This window comes from Myodes glareolus, chromosome 10 (assembly GCF_982192425.1).
Source record: "Myodes glareolus chromosome 10, mMyoGla1.1, whole genome shotgun sequence".
Classification (NCBI taxonomy): domain Eukaryota; kingdom Metazoa; phylum Chordata; class Mammalia; order Rodentia; family Cricetidae; genus Myodes; species Myodes glareolus.
Window position 1 is genome coordinate 88097572 of NC_142035.1, and position 20867 is coordinate 88118438.

Here is a 20867-nt window from a genome sequence, read left to right on the forward strand (position 1 = left end):
GTTTTTAACATGCCCAGCTGAGGGTATGACATGTGAGCTGGACAACAGCCTAGGAACCATGTGGTCCAGATCACCAGGTAAGAGTTACAAATGCACTTTTCAAGGGAGTCATCAGAAATGAAAACCACACTAGTCACATTAGGAGCAGAAGGGACTGTAGTGAAGACAAACTTTAGGACCTTAGGGGTTGGTGGGTTCTGAGCATTTGGGAGCTATAGTGTTGCAGTATTTGCTTTTTGTGTTATAGGAAGTCAAGAGCTTCTGTAGAGTGAAAGGCCATCCCATGTCCTTCCCAAAGCTTGCTCAAACCTGTTTAACTGCCCTTTTCTTTGTTGGTGGTGACGACTTTCTCTTCTAGAGTGAAAGTATGAAGACTTCTGCAGCAACCTGCTACAGTAACTCAGCAACACTAGATTAGATAGGTCAACTGCCCAGAAGCAGGGTGGGAGGTGGACTGCTGCTGACTTTCTAGCATCTATCTACTCAGGGGAACTCAAACTCCCACATGGTATGTGTGACTTCTTAATTTTCTCAACTTTTATAGAATCATTTCTTTCTTACTGGAATTCTATTCTTCATTTGACAAACCCTACCTGAGACTCAAAGCCACAGGAAAACCTGCTTGTTCCTTTAGGAATATACTTTTATTTTATGTTTAAAACACAAATTTGGAGAAAAAAAAGTCCCATTTCAAATAACTAATGGGGAACACCAGTGGTAAATGATGCTGTGCTAGGAAAAAGAACAAAAAAGGCAGACACCAATCACCTCCATTTTCCCAAGATTAAATGATTATTAAAAAAGCATGCCACATTGTATAGAAATAAAAATTCTCTCCCATAATTCAAATTAACATCCTTAGGTCAGAACAGTAAGTCTTCCCAAAGGGGACCTTCCGGAAAAACAAACTGTTTCCTCGGCTCATATTTCCCTGGAAAAGAAAAGAAACAGAAATAAAGTCTAGCATGAAGATGAAAGCACTCAAACTGGGACACATGTCTAGATGTGACTGAGATGGTTAGGACAGAACCTGGACCCATCAATATGGCCAAGTGACTGTTATTACAGAACTTTCAATAAACTCCTTTTTTTTGTTGTTGTTTTTTTTGAGACAGGGTTTTACCATGTAGCTCTGGTTGTCTTAGAACTCACTACATAAACCAGGGTGGCCTTGAACTCAGAGATCCGCCGCCTCCCAAATACTGGGATTAAAGGTATGTACCACCACTGCCCAGAATATTAAGTTCCTCTTAGCACCAACTTTTTCATATGTGAAACAGCAGCGTAGAGAACAGCGCCAATCTTCCTTCACAGGGCTAGTTTGAGAATGTTATGGGAAATGCTTGGTATGCTATCTGATACATTGTAGATGACTAAAACAGTTTTGTTTTCCTAAGCACATACAAGTTTAATGGTTTCCCAGATAAGGTTTGTTTGGCAACTTCTGGCAATCCATTTTCTATGTTCTTTCCTCCTACAAAAGGGCATTAGTTAGAAATGGGACTGCACTAGAAGACTGTCCTATAAAAACAGTAAGATCGGGGCTGGAGAGATGGCTCAGAGGTTAAGAGCATTGCCTGCTCTTCCAAAGGTCCTGAGTTCAATTCCCAGCAACCACATGGTGGCTCACAACCATCTGTAATGAGGTCTGGTGCCCTCTTCTGGCCTGCAGGCATACACACAGACAGAATATTGTATACATAATAAATAAATAAATATTAAAAAAAAAACAAAACAGTAAGATCTTGCTGGGCGGTAGTGGGACATGCCTTTAATCCCAATACTCGGGAGACGGAGGCAGGCAGATCTCAGTGAGTCTGAAGCCAGTCTGGTCTACAAAACAGTTTCAGGACAGCTAGCATTGTTACACAGAAAAACCCTATCTCAAAAAAGCAAATTAAAACAACAAACAAACAAACAAAACCCCAAAGACCCCAGTAGGATCTGGTCTGGAGAAGAGCTGGGGGTGTAGCTCAGTGGTGTTTCCCACACGTTTAAGACTCTGGATTCAATAACCAACACCACGAAAAGAAAATGAAAAACAGTTATGAGAATGTAGTATAGTGGCAGAGCTCTTCTTGTCTATTATTGGGAAGGCTCTGGGTTTGATCCTCAGCACACCAGAAAGCAAAAACAAGAAAATAATAAAGATAAACGAATGAAAACAAGAAAGGAAAAAACTTAGAAGAAAACCACAACTTTTATGTAAGTTTATACTGAAACCATTTAAAGATTCTAGCTTGGATTCAGTTGGCATGAACAGTGAGCAAAAGTAACCATAGCAACAATTGGACCTTTTCATTCAGAGTCCAGTCTGGGGGAGCCCAAGTTCTGTGAACAGAGCCATTCTCATCCATACCCTGGGTTCTGAAGTAGTGCAGCAAAGAGCTTCTTCATACTCTTCTCTGCAATCCTCGAAAAAGTGCAGGTCACGCAGAACCATCTGTAAACTGATGGCCTTTTTAAGTGATTCCCATGCTAAAGCCCATCCATTATCTTAGTTCCTCATACAACTATGTCTAGAGGTATCAAGAATGTTTGGCCAATGATATAACCCTCACCAATAACTACAAACTATAGCTTTGACAACCTCATCTACTAACAAAACAGGAAGCAAGCAACTACTTCTGTTCAGTATCACTTTGACAAAATTTTTTCTAATAAATTACTAAGTAATGTCTTATTTTTAGTCTTCATATCTAAATGTGGGGAAAGAAGTATATAAGATGTTCTGAGGAGTTACAGAAAGGCAAGTTTGCTGGGCTTCTGTTTAGTCTGTGTAAGGTCCTGGGTTCAATTCTCAGTTCCAAAATAAAGGTAAGTTTGAAATCAGGCTATTGCTTAAATAACTAGGAGAATTATCTCTCTGGACCCTATTTGTGACTTTCATTCAATCGCTCAAATGGCTTGTGGTGGGCATGGAGTGCCAACATGGAGTCTGTACTTCTGTACCACAGCCGTAGTCTCTAGGTAGCACACTTACGCTTGAGGGACAGACACAGCACTGTGAAGTTACTGATTAGCAGAATGAGTTAATATCAGAATTCAAGACACATCATTTAAGAGACCAAAAACAAAATGAGAGATAAAAATACCGCTTTTCGTAGCATGCACCAGCAATCTATCCAAGAAGTATATATTGGGGAGTAAGGAGGAGATCCACCAGCAAGCCTAAAATTGAAAAGACTAGTTACTTACAAACATTTTTCAAGGGACTTTTTGGCAAAAAATTTCCATCATAGGCTCCCTGAGATAGTTTTAATAAGAGAAATTACACCAGAGGAAAGACTATCGTAAAGCAGGTTTCAAGTCAACAAACAGAAACTTGTATATACTATACATTTATAGTATATATTCCTGTATACTATTATTACTTCTTTTTCCTTCTGAGTCAGAGTTTCCGTGTTGCCCTAGCTGTTCTGGAACTCACTGTGTAGGCCAGACTGGTCTTGAACTCAGAGATCTGCCTGCCTTTGCCTCCCAAGTGCTAGGCTTGAAGGCGTGCACCACCACTTAGCTCTCTCACTCCTCTCATTTCCCTTCCATCTCTTTCAATACCCCCTCATCCCTACTGAACTCTTTCCCAGAATCATGACTTGGTTTTATTTTGTGATACATTTAGATTTTCCATGAGCGGATAAATGAACAACCATATGACTGATCATCAGGGAAAATGGATTTTTATTTTTTTTAATTTTTTTAAAAAATATTTTATTTATTAATTATGTATACAACATTCTGTCTGCATGTAAGCCTGCAGGCCAGAAGAGGGCACCAGACCTCATTACAGATGGTTGTGATCCACCATGTGGTTGCTGGGAATTGAACTCAGGACGTTTGGAAGAGCAGGCAATGCTCTTAACCTCTGAGCCATCTCTCCAGCCCGAAAATGGATTTTTAAATGAGCTTTGTTCATAAAGAATTGAGCTATGAACTGCTGACTACACGCTCCTATCTGAATTAAAAAAAAAAAAAAGGAAAATTATGTCTATGTTGTTTTGCCTACATGTCTTTGCAGCATGTGTTTGTGTGGTGTCTGAGGCCAGAAGAGGATCCCAGAACCCATGGATCTGGAGGGCTTGACTGATAATGGCCTCAAACTTACAGATCTACTTACTCTGCCTCCTGAATGTTAGGATTAAAAATGCTCACTGCCAGCACCAGCTATTTAACTCATTTTAAAGTATGTGCTAAGCTAAAACATGGAGATTGCTCTAAAAAATCGGAAAACAAATACGATAGTCAAATTTGACTAAAAATTCCATGGAGCTATTTTAATTTTTGTTTGAAAACAATAACATGTCTAAATGACACATTAAGTCAGATATTATATCAGAACAGTTTTAGGTTTCCTTTTTTTAAAAATATTTATTTATTTATTATGTATACAATATTCTGTCTGTGTGTATGTCTGCAGGCCAGAAGAGGGCACCAGACCTCATTACAGATGGTTGTGAGCCACCATGTGGTTGCTGGGAATTGAACTCAGGACCTTTGGAAGAGCAGGCAATGCTCTTAACCACTGAGCCATCTCTCCAGCCCTAGGTTTCCTTTCCTAAGATTTTACTTATGTATAGGTGAGCATGTTTGTGCTCATTTGTGTATGGGTGCCCACAGAGATGAGGACAGGACATCAGATTCCCTGAAGCTTGAGTTCTAGGAAAAGGTGAGTCACCAGATGTGGGTGCTGAGAACTGAACTCTGGTCCTCTGGAAGAGCAGTATGTGCTCTTAACTGCTGAGCCATCTCCCTAGCCTGTTTTGTTTTTCTGACACAGGATCTCATGTAGTCCCCCTTGGCCTTAAACTTGCTATGCATCTAAGCTTAGCTTTGAATACCTGATCTTGCCTTCACCTCCCAAGTACTAGGATTATGGCACATGCTACCATAGCTATAGAACAGAGTTTTGAGTTAATTTTAGAAGCAAAATAGTTGCAGTCACTTGACATCTGGAACTGGAAATCAATGGTGTTCTCTAACATATTCCAGTGCTAGACTTGTGGAGACAAGCAACTCCCTGGGGCTTACTGGCCAGCCAATCTAGATGATTCTGAGAGTTCTTTTATTTTTTTAAACATTTATTTATTTATTATGTACACAGTGTTCAGCCTCCATGTATGCCAGAAGAGGGCACCAGATCTCATTACAGGTGGTTGTGAGCCACCATGTGGTTGCTGGGAATTGAACTCAGGACCTCTGGAAGAGCAGTCAGTGCTCTTAACCTCTGAGCCATCTCTCCAGCCCGATTCTGAGAGTTCTAAGCCAACCAATGAGAGAACCTATCTAAAAAACAAGGTAGATGGCACCTGCAGAATGACATTTGAGGTTAATCTCTGAACTCCACAAGTACACACATGTACCCTACACAACAAACACACATAATGTAATCAATGTATATCATGTGTACACGCACATAAACACTTCAGAATTTTTTTGTTTGTGTTTTGAAACAGGGTTTCTCTGTAGCTTTGGAGCCTATCCTGGAACTAGTTCTTGTAGACCAGGCTGGCCTCGAACTCACAGAGATCTGTCTGCCTCTGCCTCCTGAGTGCTGGGCTTAAAGGCGTGCACTACCACCACCCGGTCATACTTTAGAAATTTTAGGTATAGTTTATATACCCCCAAAAGGTATGTGGTAGTTGTTTAAAATAGAAGCTGATAGCTGGAGAGATAGGTCAGTGGTGACTGGTTACAGAGTGCATACTGCTCTTCCAGAGGACCTGAGTTCAGTTCCCATCACCCATTTCTTTTCTTTCTTTCTTTCTTTTTTTTTTAAAGATTTATTTATTTATTAAGTACACAGTGTTCAGCCTCCATGTATGCCAGAAGAGGGCACCAGATCTCATTACAGGTGGTTGTGAGCCACCATGTGGTCTCTGGGAATTGAACCCATGTCCTCTGGAAGAGCAGGCAGTGCTCTTAACCTCTGAGCCATCTCTCCAGCCCCTCCCAGCACCCATTTCAAATTGCTCATAATCACCTGTAACTTCAACCCTGGGGGATCTGACACACTTGCTCCTGGCTTCCTTGGGCACTTGCACTCATTTACAAACTCCTACATAGACAGGCACACATACACATAATTAGGAATAAAATCTTAGGGGGTGGAGAGATGGCTCATCAGTTAAGAGCATTTGCTGCTCTTGCAGAGGGCGCAGCTTCAATTCCCAGCACCCATATGGTGGCTTACAACCATCTGTAATGCCAGTCATATGGGGTCGGGGGGGCAAATTACCAAACTAAGAAATGCAAAGTAGGGGACTGTGGTTGCAACTAACTGGTGGAGTATATATGCCTAGCATATGTGAGGCCTTGGTTTCCGTCCTCCATGACTGCAAAAATAAAGACAAAATCAAGGCTGAGGAGAAGGCTCAGTGGGTAAAACACTGGTTGTGCAAGTACTAGAATTAGGTTTGGATATGCCACACCCACTCAACAGTTAAGATTGTATAGTGTACATCCTATAATCTGCACTTAGTAGGCAGAGGCAGATGATCCCCATGGCAGGTAGTCTAACTAGACCAGCTCAATTGAGCTCTGGGTTCAGTGAGACACCCAACTTTGTAAATAGAACGGAACGTCATCATGGAAAACACCAAACACATCAAATTCTGGCTTCCACATGCACCAGCTAAAACCCAAAAAGCACTTACCCACAATTGTTGACAGCCATAAGATTAGATACAAGCACAAAGGGGTAGGTCAACATACTGGCAAAGAACTGTAAGACAGCAAGAAAACAGCTGTGTTACCAAACCATTCTCAATCTTCATTACTCTCCTCTCTCCTCGAAGGCCTAGTGCTAGTACTGCTCAAACATCCCAACAGCAGCCCCGAGTTCGCGGGCCCTGGAATGCTTTTACATAGTTTTGAGCCCAGAGGCACCTTTTTTTTTTTTTGCCACAATATACTCATATATCCAAAATTTATCAAAAGGCCAAGATAATCTTCTTATTCTATGATTGAGGTCTCATTCAAATCATTCAAATGAAAGTAAACTGCTTACTTAGGAGAAGTGTCTTTTTTCGTTTTTTTGTTTTTTTTTTTTTTGGTTTTCTGAGAAAGATTTCTCTGTGTAACAGTCCTAGCTGTCCTGGAACTAGCTCTTGTAGACCAGGCTGGCCTTGAGCTCACAGAGATCTGCCTGCCTCTGCCTCCCAAGTGCTGGGATAAAAGGCACGGGCCACCACCACCAGGCAGAGAAAAAGTTTTAAACTAATACAAATAAAGTATTTCAAAGTACCCCTGAAAAGAAGATGAGCACCCTCTCAAAGACAATGGGAACGACTCCAGAAGTCCATTTTCAGCTGTGTGATGAGTACTAGTTACCTAACTACGTGGGAGGCGGAAGCAGGTGAGATGAGATGGCTCAGTCACAGTCAAAGCTGCCAACACGGATGGACCTGAGCTAAGTCCTCAGAACCGACACCCACAAGTCCTCTTTCCTCCCTCCACACGCATGCTTTGGCACATGTGCAGTTCCCACATCCTCAAATCAATGCAAAGCACAAAGGGTTCAGTTCTCTAAGTGAGATGTGAAGGGCACATGTGCAGCTGCCCCACTCCCCCATGAAAGCTAAGCAATACAAAAAGCACACGGGGCAAGTAAATGCTGCCGTGAGAGGGCAACTGTAGTCTCTGTCCCCTCTGACACAGAGGAACGATGTGACGGAGATTTCCAGGGAGGCGGCTGGCAGCTTTAAAACAGTGCTCATACAGGCCGGACTTAAACAACCATCAACACCAAACAACCAACTATTCCTGGAAAATTCAGAGGATGAAGAAACTCACTCCTGTGACAGCTTGGGAATAACTTTTCAATTCATTCTTGGTAGAGACCTAAAACAGGAAAAGAGCTTCTATTAGAATGACTCATACACAAAGCTGATAGGAAGTTAAAACTCGTAAGAGTATGACAGTGTGAAAATGAAGTTTAATGAAAACAAAATATCCATGATGAATATAAAAAAGTGGCAGTCAGGGGCTGGAGAGATGGCTCAGCAATTAAGGGCACTGACTGCTCTTTTAGATGTTCTGAGTTCAGTTCTCAGCAACCACATGGTGGTTTGCAACCATTCATAATGAGAACTGGTGCCTTCTTCTGGCCTGTAGGAATACACGCAGGCACAACACTGCATATAATAACTTTTTTTGTTGTTTTTGTTTTTTAAGATGAGAATTCTCTGTCTAACAGTCCTAGCTGTCCTGGAACTAGCTCTTGTAGACCAGGCTGGCCTTGAGCTCATGGAGATCTGCCTGCTGGAATTAAAGGTGTGCACCAATGCCCAGCTAAAATAAATAAATCTTAAAAAACGAAAAACAAACAAACAGTCAGGCAGTAGTGGCACAGGCCTTTAGTCCCAGTACTTGGGAGGCAGAAACAGGTAGATCTCTGTGAGTTCAAGGCCAGCCTGTTCTACAGAGTGAGTTCCAGGACAGCCAGAAAAATCCTGTTTTGGAAATTTTTTTTTCCAACTTGATCATTCTCATCAATAACTACTGGCAAATTCCTATCACATTAGGATGATGTAGGAAGAAATGTACCAGCCTCAATATTTGGAAGATAATTCAAACCCTCAAAACCTCTGAGACGGAGATTTCTAGGAACCCCTTCAATACCCCAGGAGATGTGGTAAACCCCCAAACACAACAAACAGCTATTCTCCTTATATTGTATGCTCTAAAATTAGGTATTGAAAAAACAAAAAAAGTCTCAAAGTCGTAACAATATCAGGGCTAGATCCACGGGTACCCTCTATGGAGAAATAGCATGGCAGTCTTTATAAACTCAAATGGTCTTTTTTACTATGTAATGTTCTGTCTGGCACATCCCAAACTGTCATCTTACTTACAGCTACAATGACTGCCAGGTGAATACAAAGAAAGCCCTCACCAGCATCTTACCAAGATTATAACCTACCTCACTGTCCAGTGCATAGGTAATAATGAGATAAGCCAGTGAGTTACAGAGCCACAAGGAAATGATGTCACCTAGGAGGCGAGGAATTAGACCCCTACATGAAGACATAGTAAGCAGCAAAAAACTATGATCAGTAAAACAGGTATCTACTTAGTATAAACACATCTTGAAAGCTAAGACATTTAAAAACATTCTAGGGGACTGAACAGCATCAAACCCCACAACGTAGCCCTCATTCCAAGTTCAGTCTGGTTAACAGCTGTACTAATGCTGACCTGTTCCCACTTTTAGAATACAGGTCAGCTATAACCCTTTATGAATTACAGCCAACAGCACGCTTTACTATTAGTAACCATAACAGGAAGGGCCAAAGATTTGCAAGGTGCTTTGCAGAGGAGATTTATAACATTGTTTTACTAAACTATTTGATACTCAAATTTGGCAGGTCAAAAGATGAAGGGGAAAAAAACAACAACAAAAACCAACCAACCAACAGTGAGAATGATCCAAACAGAGAGAAATATCAAAAGCATGTTTCCAGAGGCTAGGAATATTGCTCAGTTGATAAGAGAGTTTGAAGCACGAGACCCTAAGTTTGATTTCCCAGTACTATACAAACGGGGTAATAGCCCATGCATGTAACTCCAGCACTCAGTAGAAAGAGGCAGGAGGAGCAGAAGTTCAAGGTAATCCTTTCCTTTACATAAAGTTTTAGGCCAAGCTGGAGTACATGAAACTATGTCTTAAAAAAAAAAAACCAAAAAAAAACAACAACAAAAAACAAGAATTCCTGTGCCAATTCCTGTAAGTTTATATTTGTTCATTTATTTTATTTATTATGTATACAATATTCTTTCTTTGTGTATGCCTGAAGGCCAGAAGAGGGCACCAGACCTCATTACAGATGGTTGTGAGCCACCATATGGTTGCTGGGAATTGAACTCAGGACCTCTGGAAGAGCAGGTAATGCTCTTAACCGCTGAGTCATCTCTCCAGCCACGCTTGTTTGTTTTTTGACTATGTCTTTAAAAAAAAAAAAAAAAGTTCAAGAATTTAAGGCATTCATTTATTTGCTTCATGGCAGTGTTTTTAAGTGATAGAACTGGCATTCAAACCCAGCTCTTCCATCTGCAAGGTAATATTCCCAGTGTCACTCAAACTAGGTCAATCAAACCCAGGAAACACAAGTTTTTCATGTAGGCTGGCCTCAAACTTGCTATGTATACAAGGATAACCTCTTGAACGTCTGATCCCTTCCTCTTGAACGCCAGTATTATAGGCATGTATAGTCCAGTATGCCCAGTTTTATATGTGTTAGAGACTGAACCTAAAGCTTTTCATATGCTAGGCAAGTACACTACAAACTTAGGTACACTGCAGGCTCATCAACGCTTTTAAAATGAAACTGGTGCTGGAGAGATGGCTCAGTGGTTCAGAGCACTTAGTGCTCTTGTCTGCTGTGTAATAATCCTTCTGTACACTGTGAAAATGTGCTGCTCTCATTGTTAATAAAAAATTGATTGGCCAATAGCTAGGCAGGATTTTAGGGGCAGAGAGAATGCTGGGAAGAAGGGCGGAGTCAGGAGTCACCAGAGAGACACAGGGAAGCAGGAGGTACAAGATGAAAGAGAGGTAACATCATGTGGCAGAATGTAATTAATAGAAATGGGTTCATTTAAGTTATAAGAGTTAGTAATAAGCCTGAGTTAGTAATAAGTTAGTAATAAGCTGAGCATTTATAATCAAGTGTCCCTGTTGGTTATTTGGGAACTGATAAATTGGAAAGAAAAGTCCGCCCACACTCGCCAAAGACCCTGGTGTAGTTCACAACACCTACATGGTGGCTTACAATGGCCTCCACCGCCAGTTCCAAAGGATCTATCTGATTTTCTCTTCTGACACATACCTACTTGTGCTTGTGTGTATACTCACACATACAAATAACGTTTTAAAATGAGACTAATGATAAGCTGTTCTTTCTATTTGTCAGAATACTCAAAAATTAAAAAAAAATACTCAAAAAAAATTAAATAAATTTAGGGTCTGGTGAGTTGTCTCACCCAGAGGACCCCAGGTTTGATTCCTAGCAGCTCCATGAAGGCTTACAACCATGTACGATTCCAGTTCTAGAGGCTCTGACACCATATTCTGGCTTCCTCACATGGTGGCCTCTGTATATACATGTAAACAAAACATCTATACATATAAAATAACAAACAAAAGAAAAGAAAATGAAATCTGGGTCTCAGCTTAGTGGTAGAGCATGTACAAAAGACCCGTATTTGATTTTTAGCATCAACTAATTACAAAGATGCTGAAAACATACAAGGACCATTTCACTGGCCACAGTGAGTTTTTTGTTAGTCAAGCGCAGTAGTTTAAACTTTCCAAAGTCAAGCCATGAGAATGCTATTCTAGAGTAATAAAAATACATGTTATGACTTTTGCATCTTTCAAAAATTAGTATTCTCATTTTAATAACTGTATTATAAAGGAACTTATCATAAAAGCAAACAAATTAGACATTGTGCTGAAAACCTTTAAAGTTAGCACTTGGGAGGCAGAGGCAGGTAGATCTCTGTGAGCCTGAGGCACTAGCTCAAAAACAAAACAAAAGAGCAAGGCCTGGTGCAGGTACTCTTGTCACCACGGCAACAGCCCAAGCTTAATTCCTGAAACCCAGGCATTAAAAGATAAAACTGATTCTCTCAAGTTGTCCTCTGACTTCCTCACATGTACCTACAGGTAGAGGTATAGGAGGGTCAGGAGTTCAAAGTCATCCTCACTCAGTCTGAGGTCAGACTGGGCTATTAAGAGACCTTGTTTAAAAAAAAAATCCTTATCTCAAGCATATAAAATTTAAGTCAGTAGAGGTCTGTAAAGAGCTTAACATAAACTCCAAGAGAACAATTTTTTTCCTCAAAATTAAAGACTCATTGCCCTTATTTTCAAGAAAGCTTTTCTACCAACACAAAAATGATTAACAGGAAAATACAACATTTACTCACGCAAAAAATCCTACGATGCCTTCTTCCCGGTAGATGGTGAATATGGAGTCATACAGCCCGCTAGGAAACGATAAAAGGTAAAGGACACAGAGATCATTTGAGTTTTGAGAAGGGAATTTCATCCTCCACCCCCAACAGGGTTTCATCAAGCCCAAGGCAGCCTAAATTTATTATGCTGAGGCTGACCCTGAACTCCTACCTGCACTTTCCAAAGTGGCCTGAGATCACAGGCATACCCCATAACACCTGGCTAATAATTACTTTTGACAAAGTCAATTTCGTAACTCCCTTTCATCAAAAATTTCTAGCACTGGTTCACTCTTATAAAGTAGTTAAATTCCATTAGAAAATAAAGCTACTACTAGGGCTGGAGAGATGACTCAGTTGTTAAGAGCACCGGGCGCTCTTCCAGGGGACCTGGCTCAATTCCCAGCATCCATATGGTAGCTCACAACCTTCTGTCTAACTCAAGTCTCAGAGGATCTGGTGTTCTCTTCTGGCCTCTGTGGGCACCAGACATGAATGCGGTGCAAAGACTTACAAGAAGGCAAAACACATTTAACAAAAAAAGTGAAGTAATTAACTATGAAGGATGGGATAGCTGGATGATGGTGGCACACGCCTTTAATCTCAGCACTTTGGAGGCAGAGGCAGGTGGATCTCTGTGAGTCTGAGGCCAGCCTGGTCTACAGAGCGAGTTCCAGGACAGAATGCTACAGAGAAAAACCCTGTTTTAAAAAACCTAAGCAAACCAAAAAGACTGTGAAAGATGTAGTGTATGCAGTTTAGAATACATTTGGCTGGAATGATGCTCAGGGCTTAAAAGAGCACTTGCTGCTCTTGCAGGACCCATGTTCAGGTTCCAGCGCCTGAAACGGGGGCTCAAAACTATCTCTAACTCCAGTTCCAGAAGACCCGACACTTCTGGTCGTAACAGACACTGAACTGACTGCACGTGATACACATACAAACAAGCAGACAAACACACACACACACACACATATAAAAAGAAGAAGAAAAACAAACTCCAAACACTTACCAGTACTTGGACTCTCTGCCAACGAACTGTACCATAGATCTCAGAGTGATCACTGTAGAATAGAAATAAGACTGTTTTAACTTTTATTTATTTATTATGTATACAATATTCTGTCTGTGTGTATGTCTGCAGACCAGAAGAGGGCACCAGACCTCATTACAGATGGTTGTGAGCCACCATGTGGTTGCCGGGAATTGAACTCAGGACCTTTGGAAGAGCAGGCAATGCTCTTAACCACTGAGCCATCTCTCCAGCCCCATAAGACTGTTTTAAGAACTGTGTTGAGAGTCAGGGAGGCTGCTTAGCCGGTAAAGACAGTTGCTGACAAGCCCCTCAACCCGAGTTTGATCCTCAGAAATCAAGTTGTAGAAGGAGAAAACGGATTCCCAATTGTCCTCTGACCTCCACATAAATGCTGTAGAACGCCTGCCCCTCCTCTGCCAAAATAAAGGCAAAACAAATTCTTTAATTAAAGCAAAACCCACCAACTATGTTGAAATTATTTTGATAACCCTAAAAGTTTTTTTCATCTATCTGGAAGACACGTCACTATCTGGAAGAAGACAGCAAAGCAGGTGAACAAAAATATGAAGGCAGAGCCTTGCAGTCAATGCCCACACCAAGATAAAGAAATATGTAGAATAATGAGATTATTTTATGCTATCAACTGCAAACATACCGTGGAAGGGATGTGTAATGAGGGTAGCAGCAGAACGAGCAATCATCTCTCGAGTTGTCTAGGAACAATCAAAACACACTTCTGAAATCTAAATAAATGATATTCATATTCCTGTAAGGAATGTAGGTGGACACTCAGTATAGGGCAAAGGACTAGGTACCAAAGCTTTCCTGTTTTGGAGTCAGGAAGCAAGCTCCAATGGGATTAACCTACTATTTTATCATTTCGTTATACCTTTCATGGATTTCAACTTTCTGTTGTAGTAACTTTCTGAAATCTTCCTGAAAAAGAGACTTATTTTCCCGAATCCCATAGAGAAGAGAGAGGGTTACCTGTTAGAATAAACTACCAGAGTTGGATTCATTCACTCATCTGGCAGTAGTGGGAATTAAACCCAGGGCCTCACACACACTAAGTAAGTAAGTAAGTGCTCTACCAACAAGCTATATCCCTGGCCCTCTTAATACTTTTTTCATACAATATCTGTCTCACTAAGTTGTTTGGGCTGGCCTTGATTTTACTCTGTAGACCAAGCAGGCCTTAGAGTTTTGCTCCTCCTGCTTCAACCTCCCAAAACACTGGGACTACAGGCCTGAGCCATCAGGTCTGGCTTTCAAAGCCAGGCATGGTGGTGTATTCCTTCAATCCCATATGGGGGAGAAGCTGAGGCAGAAGGATTGTGAGTTTAAGGTCACCCTGGGCTAGAAAATTGATTTTCAAAATAAATAACAAAAAAGAATAAAATTTGGGGCTGGAGAGACAGCTCAGTGGTAAAGAATAATGGTTGTTGTTTCAGATTTGGCTCCCAGCACCCACATGGCAGCTGCCAACCTTCTGCAACACCAGTTCCAAAAACTACCCCATTGGCCTCTGCAGGTACCAGGCATGCATACAAGCAAGCAAAATACCCCTCCCCCAATAAAAGAACAAATGTAAAAACTGCCTCAGTTTTAACAACAGAGGAAGCTACACCTGTTCCCAACAGCAGGCCATGTTCTTCTTTTGGGTTATTAGACAGGAAAGCTCAATTTAAACTGGGAAAAGGCCTGGAAATGCAGAACTCATGATCCTGGTTCAACAACAACGGGTAAATTTATTTCTTACCTCTTTGATAACTCGATCAAAGGAGGATGAGCCTTCCTTTTGTACATTTCCAGATACTAATTCCTGGAAATAAAAAAGACAGAAATCTTGATGATTTTAAATAGAAATCTTCAAACCCATGGCTACCCCATAAGCCACCAGCCACTGAGATGAAAGGAAAAGTCCTGGTTTTTCTCCTATAAAGGATCAGACAGCAGGAATGTGCCGGAGACGGGCTCACATAGACAGCAGCACCAAAGTACCTCAGGTTTCACGCACTCCTGGTAATGCTATAGAAAAAAATAGAAACAAATAATAATTAGAGTTATTAATATGTCCTGTTAGAAGGCAATAACAAAATGAAAGCACTGATTTTCTTCTGCAATCTTCCCAATTTCTACCTCACATTAATCGACTGGAAATAACTATCTCTAAGGTTTAATATATCAAACATCTGAAGCAAACGCTCCTAAAAACTTTTTTTTCCCCTTGGCATTATAGGCCAGCGCCTATCATATGCCTGGTTTGAAAATGTTGTTTTCTTCTCTTCTTTCTTTCTTTCTTTCTTTTTTCTTTTCTTTTTTTTTTTTTTTTTTTGAGATAGGGCTTCATGTAATACAGGATAGTTTTGACTTTTTTTCTTTTTCTTGTTTTTCCTTTTTTTTTTTGGTTTTTCGAGACAGGGTTTCTCTGTAGCTTTAGAGCCTGTCCTGAAACTAGTTCCTGTAGAACCAGGCTGGCCTTGGACTCACAGAGATCTGCCTGCCTCTGCCTCCCGAGTGCTGCAGGGCACAAAGGGGTAAAATGCTAACTGTGGTCCTGGTAAAGCCTATCCAGGAAGGCCTACAGCATGCTGGAAGTCTGGTAAAAATTAGCAGTGGTCAAACATAGAACTCAAGGATCGCTCACTTTGGCTGCATCATTCAAGTTTATAAAATGTCTGGAAACATCCCTAACCCTAAGAGTACCTTTCACAATGCTGACAGTAACAGCCTCTATAGCCCCTTCAGCCTCAGGTGCTCTAGGAGGTGCCCAACACCCTCTTACAAACCACTGCCTGTGGGCAGATGTGCACACTACACATAGGCCAAGCTACCCAGCTGCTATAGCATTTCACCATTTTGATTGCTTGGAAGTAACCAACCCTGAATCAAATGGGACCAGAACCTGGCAGAAGCTACAGGAGACCCTGACCAGTCTCACAGCATGTTTGAGACCACTTTCTTTGCCATGGCCACCCTCCATCTAAACCAGCTGGCACCAGGACCCTCAGAGACTCAGCACATGGCATGGCCACGTGCGATGAGAGGAATCTTGAGATGTATGGGCTTAGACCCCACTCCATTGAAGTATAGGGCCATGGGACAGATGCTTCCAAAAACATTTACTACATGCATGGACTGGGTTTTTGTTTGTTTGCAACTTTTAAAAATGCAAGCAAATGAGGCCAGGTGTGGTGGCACACACTTTTAATCCCAGCACTAGGGAGGCAGAAACAGAGGCAGATGGATCTCTTTGAGTCTACAAAGGGAGTTCCAGGACAATCAGGGCTATTATAGAGAAACCCTGCCTCAAAAACAAAACAAAGCAAAATAAAGAAAACCCAAAATAAAAAAAAAATCAAAAAACCCAATGAAGCTAGGCATGGTGGCACACACCTTTAATCCCAGCACTAAGGAGGCAAAGACAGAGGGATCTCTGGGAATTCAAGGTCAGCCTGGTTTACATAGCAAAACCCCGTCTCAAAGTAAATAAAAAATTCATACAATGAAGAAAATTTTTTTTAATATGTAATGTAACACATATACAAGGTTAGGGAGACATCTTGGTAGGTAAAATCTTTGCTGCATAAACATGAGAACCTGAGTTAGACTCCCAAGAACCCATGTAAAGTTAGGATAACAACATTCCATTCATCCGTAATCTTTGTGTTCCTACAAAAAGGTGGGAGGCCGAAATAGAACCCCAAGACCCTATGGGCAAGCTAGCCTGGTGTGCACAAAATAGTGAACAAAGAGACCCTGTTTCAAATAAGATGGAAAGTAAAGACCTACACTAGAGGGTGTTCTTTGACCTTTGCATGTGTACAGCGACTCATTTGCTCAAATATGTGCCCACACACAGAGAAACATGCATACACATCACACATAGACAAAACTAAACCCAACAACACAAACTGAAATACACAGAAGAGCGAACAAAAGCAGAAATATACAACTAGTGAGGAAAGCATTCATACAGCCATGACCCACACTGTGGAGAACTGCCACCATCCCTGACCTTGTGTGTAGATTCTTTTTCTGGTTAAGTTCCCCTTTTCCAGGTGATGGAGATTATGGGCTATGTCAGCACCCACCACCAAGTCGCATCTCAGCTGTTACGTTCATTTTTCTTTCTTTTTTAAACTTGTTTTTTATTATCTGTGTTTGGCTACCACACAAACATACAAAAAATCGGAAGAAAACTTGCTGAAGTCAGTTCTTGCCTTCTATCATGTGATCTTTGGGAATCAGATTCAAGTCATCATGAGACATCTTCAACTGCTGAGTCACCTCAATTGTGCTTTTCTTTTCTTTTTGAGACAATGTCTTATGCAACCCAGGCTGGCCTATAACTCAGGATGTAACTGAGGCTGGTTTTGAACTCCTGATTCTTCTCCCCCACCTCCTAAATGCTAGGGTTACAAGCACAATCCACTATGTCTAGCAGCAGCTTTTGCTTCTTTTCAATATTCTGAATAGGAAACGTGTCACTGAGATAATACTAGCAATGTAAAAAGTAACTGCAGGAAAAAAAAGCGTTTTTTACTCAGATTTCTTCCCTTACACTAACTAAGTAAGGAATAATAATAAAAAGTCAAACTGTATAGGTGAACAGAAGTACTTTCTATTCAGAACCTGTTTTAAAGGAAGAAGGTCACATATAAAGTCAATGACTTTAATTGCACAAATTTCTTTTGTTTCAAGGGGAAGAAGAGTGGGCATTTCAAGAACATGTTTTCAAAATAGGCATGTGGGCAACCACTCAGAAGGCAGAATCAAATTCAAGGCCAGCCTAGACTACTAAGCAAGTTCTGAGGCCAGTCTACGCTTCAAAGAGAAATCCTGTCTTCTATCAATCAGTTAACCAATTAATTAATTAAGAGAAAAAAATGTCAGGTTATTAGTTTATCTTTGAAATCAGTGGAATAAATTGTGCACAAAAGGCAACTAAAAGGTATGAAAACATTGACTTCCTCTTACCTGTAAGACTTTACCATGGACCACAGTTCCAAGGACTCCTGAACACAGTCTTGGCATTAAGCCTGTGAACAACCCACGCCTCCCATCGATGCTTGCAATGTACTGAGCTAAGAACAAAAGTCAGAGCTTTAGGTTCTAGTCCAAAAACACAGCTACAAGAAATCTCAAGGCAGCAGCCCTTCTACGTAGTTTCCGTCAGTCACTCCAGCCCAAATAAACCAAAGGCACCTACCATAGCAGAAGAGACCAGGAAGCTGACACACTTGTCGCCCAAAGATATTTCGTCCTGTTGTTGGGGGAAGAGGCTCATACCCCACCTTTAAAAACAAAGGAATGCATCAACACTAAGCAAATTCCCCAGGAACACTTTGGCTGCAAGGTCTTAAACAAAGAAAATCAGGCTCAAACTCTTTTGTGTTTGGTCCCGAAAGTGAGCCCCATGTCCATCCTTGTGCTCCATGTCTCTGTCAGCAAACTACTTTAGCTCCACAGGTTTTTTTATTTTTATTTTTCGAGACAGGGTTTCTCCGTAGTTTTTTTTTTTTTGTTTTTGTTTTTTTTTTTGTTTTTTTTTTTGGTGCCTGTCCTTGAACTAGCTCTTGTAGACCAGGCTGGCCTCGAATTCCATAGTTTTTTAAAATAAAAAAATGCAGTTTATATTTCTCAAGGCTTTGATGAAGTACTGTTTACTTCAAATAAAAAGATTTTATTACTCTTTTGTCCTATTGTATAGATTAGGACTGGGTTCAATAAACTCCAAGTTGCCCTTTGAGTTGAAATCTACAGAGTAAACCATGAAACTAAGATAGATTATCAAACAAGGAAACCATTGTGTCAGGAAAGCCTAGTTTATCAATAAGGCTAACAAATACTTTTTTACATTTTTTTTTCTTCCTTTTTGATTTTTGGAGACAGTTTCTCCACGTAGCCCTGGCTGTCCTGGAACTAGCTCTGAAGATCAGAATGGCCTTGAACTTAAAGATCCACCTGTCTCTGTCTCCCAAGTGCTGGGATTAAAGGAGTGTGCCACCACCACCCAGCTTTACATTTTTTTATATCTGAATAAAATAAGAAAATATTCACTGAGCCAGCATCAACTGCCTGCCTCTATGGTTAACTAGACAACAAAGGCAAATGCATAGTTAAGTAATTCACTTACGAAAATAATTGCATGCTAGGTCCATGTTAAATGTACAGTCTCATTAGCAATATACAGAAAGTCATAAAAATTAATGATTGTCATTTTATTTACACAATAAATTCTGGACTTGTAGTGCCAAACGGATAGTTGAGAAAAAAATACAGTAGGAGAGTTTGGACTCTATTGTTGCAGTTCCTTCATCTGTTGCTAATACTCCCCCTCTGAGCTCACTGAAAGGGTACCCTGTGAATTTTAAAACAGTACTTGGGAATTTCACTAACCCCCTGAGATACTTGGCAACACACACATATATTGTGAAATCAGACTTTAATACAGCAAATTGTTGAGGTAAGAGCACTGAATGTCACTAGAAACACTGCCCTTTTGAGAACTACTGAGGAGTTCGTACTGCAATGTAACCCAAATGTGCCTCCGCTTTAGACAAAGAGGGTTCAACTTCTACACTAAGATCTGAACATCGATCGGTCAACTTGGCAATAATTTCTATGAGTAACAACTGAAAAAATGAGGTCCATTCAGAGTCCTGCATGTTTTTTCAGAATGGTAAATAGTGAGGGCAGAGATTCTGAGGCCTGCTTCCTTCGGTAACACAAGGCATGGGGTGAGTATGTTAACTCTCAATAAATGCTTATAAAACGGCCTGCTCACCACGGGAAAGTTAGAATAGCAACTGAAAATATGATCACCAGCTAAAAGTAGGTTTCTTTACCCATGAATATAAAATATCACGTAATAACTAGCAGATCAGAAAGTAAGCTAAAGGGAAGCAAAAGAGACATCCGGGAGTTTGATATTACGTTTAAACTCACTAAACAGAACTGATTTTCAGCTCTGACCAACGTGATTTTCATTGTCATGAACCACACGGGCGGCTGTGAAAGCGCTCAATGGATCCTTAGAAAATCTGACTTCATTATTACTTCTCAATGAGATCCTTGTGTATATCCGGGTATCTGGTGTTAAAATCTCTGAACGGAACAGAAGTAGAAACAGCAAAACAGAAAGAAAAAGCGAATAAAAACAATACGATGTTGGCTTTCCTAGAATTTCACATTTGTCCCGAGATGAGTATCTCACATCTCTAGTTTGAGGAGGAATGGAAGAGGTGAGGTGACTGTCAGTTTCAGAGGGACGACAGGGAAAGGCTTGGGGAGCCCTCGGTGGCGATCGACCAGGATCAACCTTAGAGAAGGAAAACAAAGTTGAGAAGAGCCACGGCTAGGAAGGGCAGGGTGGCAGTTGGCTGCGGAGAGGGAGCTGGCCCGCCCGGAGCGAGCCTCGGGATGTTTCCGAGAGCGGCCGCGAGGCCGTGGAAGTTGTCCCTGACGGTTGGAAAGGGCAGCATCGCCGGAGGGGGAAGGCCTGGGACGCTGAGGGCGGTGGCAACCCAACAGGACGCTGACCGGGAAGGGCAGGGAGACGACTCATACCTGCATGAGCACTTTCACGTACATGAGCGGCTGGGACAGGATGGTGAGACCGGAGCCCAGGAATACCTGACTGGCCACGTCCGCCATCGTGGCACCCGAGGACGGACGGACCGACAGACCGAGTCACCAAGCGGCACAGCCGGTTCCAGATCACGTGTCGGAGGCGCCGGCTTCACTGGCCCGTCCGCGGCGCGCCGCCTGCTCAGGCCCCGCCCACTATCCCGCCCAAAGAAACGGCAGGCGCTCGCGAGTGGGGCGCACGGGGCGGGGCGCGCATGCGTGCTGGCGTGGGCTCCGCGCGCCA

At 41.5% G+C, this 20867-nt stretch overlaps 1 protein-coding gene across 4 annotated transcripts; it reads right to left on the reverse strand.

Moving 5' to 3' along the window:
* Positions 1-622: 622 nt before the first annotated feature.
* On the reverse strand, positions 623-20742 carry Mtch2 (mitochondrial carrier 2). 4 transcript variants are annotated; one of them, XR_007230819.3, is made up of 14 exons: positions 20564-20740; positions 18204-18288; positions 17972-18078; positions 14993-15019; positions 14751-14813; positions 13647-13704; positions 12968-13019; positions 11929-11988; positions 8921-9014; positions 7792-7839; positions 6654-6721; positions 3096-3171; positions 2360-2450; positions 623-931 (listed from the first exon to the last, which is right to left on the reverse strand). XR_007230819.3 is itself a non-coding variant. In XM_048428453.3 (14 exons), exons 1-14 carry the CDS (start codon positions 20648-20650, stop codon positions 845-847), a joined length of 996 nt encoding a protein of 331 aa, XP_048284410.1. In that variant the 5' UTR covers positions 20651-20742; the 3' UTR covers positions 623-844. The 4 variants fall into 4 exon arrangements, 3 of the variants coding, with proteins under 3 accessions (XP_048284410.1, XP_048284411.1, XP_048284412.1); XM_048428453.3 differs by having other exon boundaries at positions 2360-2443; positions 20564-20742; XM_048428454.3 differs by lacking the exon at positions 2360-2450 and having other exon boundaries at positions 20564-20738.
* Between the last annotated feature and the right edge of the window lie 125 nt (positions 20743-20867).

Excerpts from the sequence above, each read along its gene's own strand:
- Mtch2 (XM_048428453.3), bottom strand. The coding sequence starts at position 20,650 with ATGGCGGACGTGGCCAGTCAGGTATTCCTGGGCTCCGGTCTCACCATC. Across the intron at positions 13,705-14,750 it reads TTGATCGAGTTATCAAAGAG|ACAACTCGAGAGATGATTGC; the intron begins GTAAGAAATAAA and ends GATTGTTCCTAG. Across the intron at positions 11,989-12,967 it reads GGCAGAGAGTCCAAGTACTG|CGGGCTGTATGACTCCATAT; the intron begins GTAAGTGTTTGG and ends ATCGTTTCCTAG.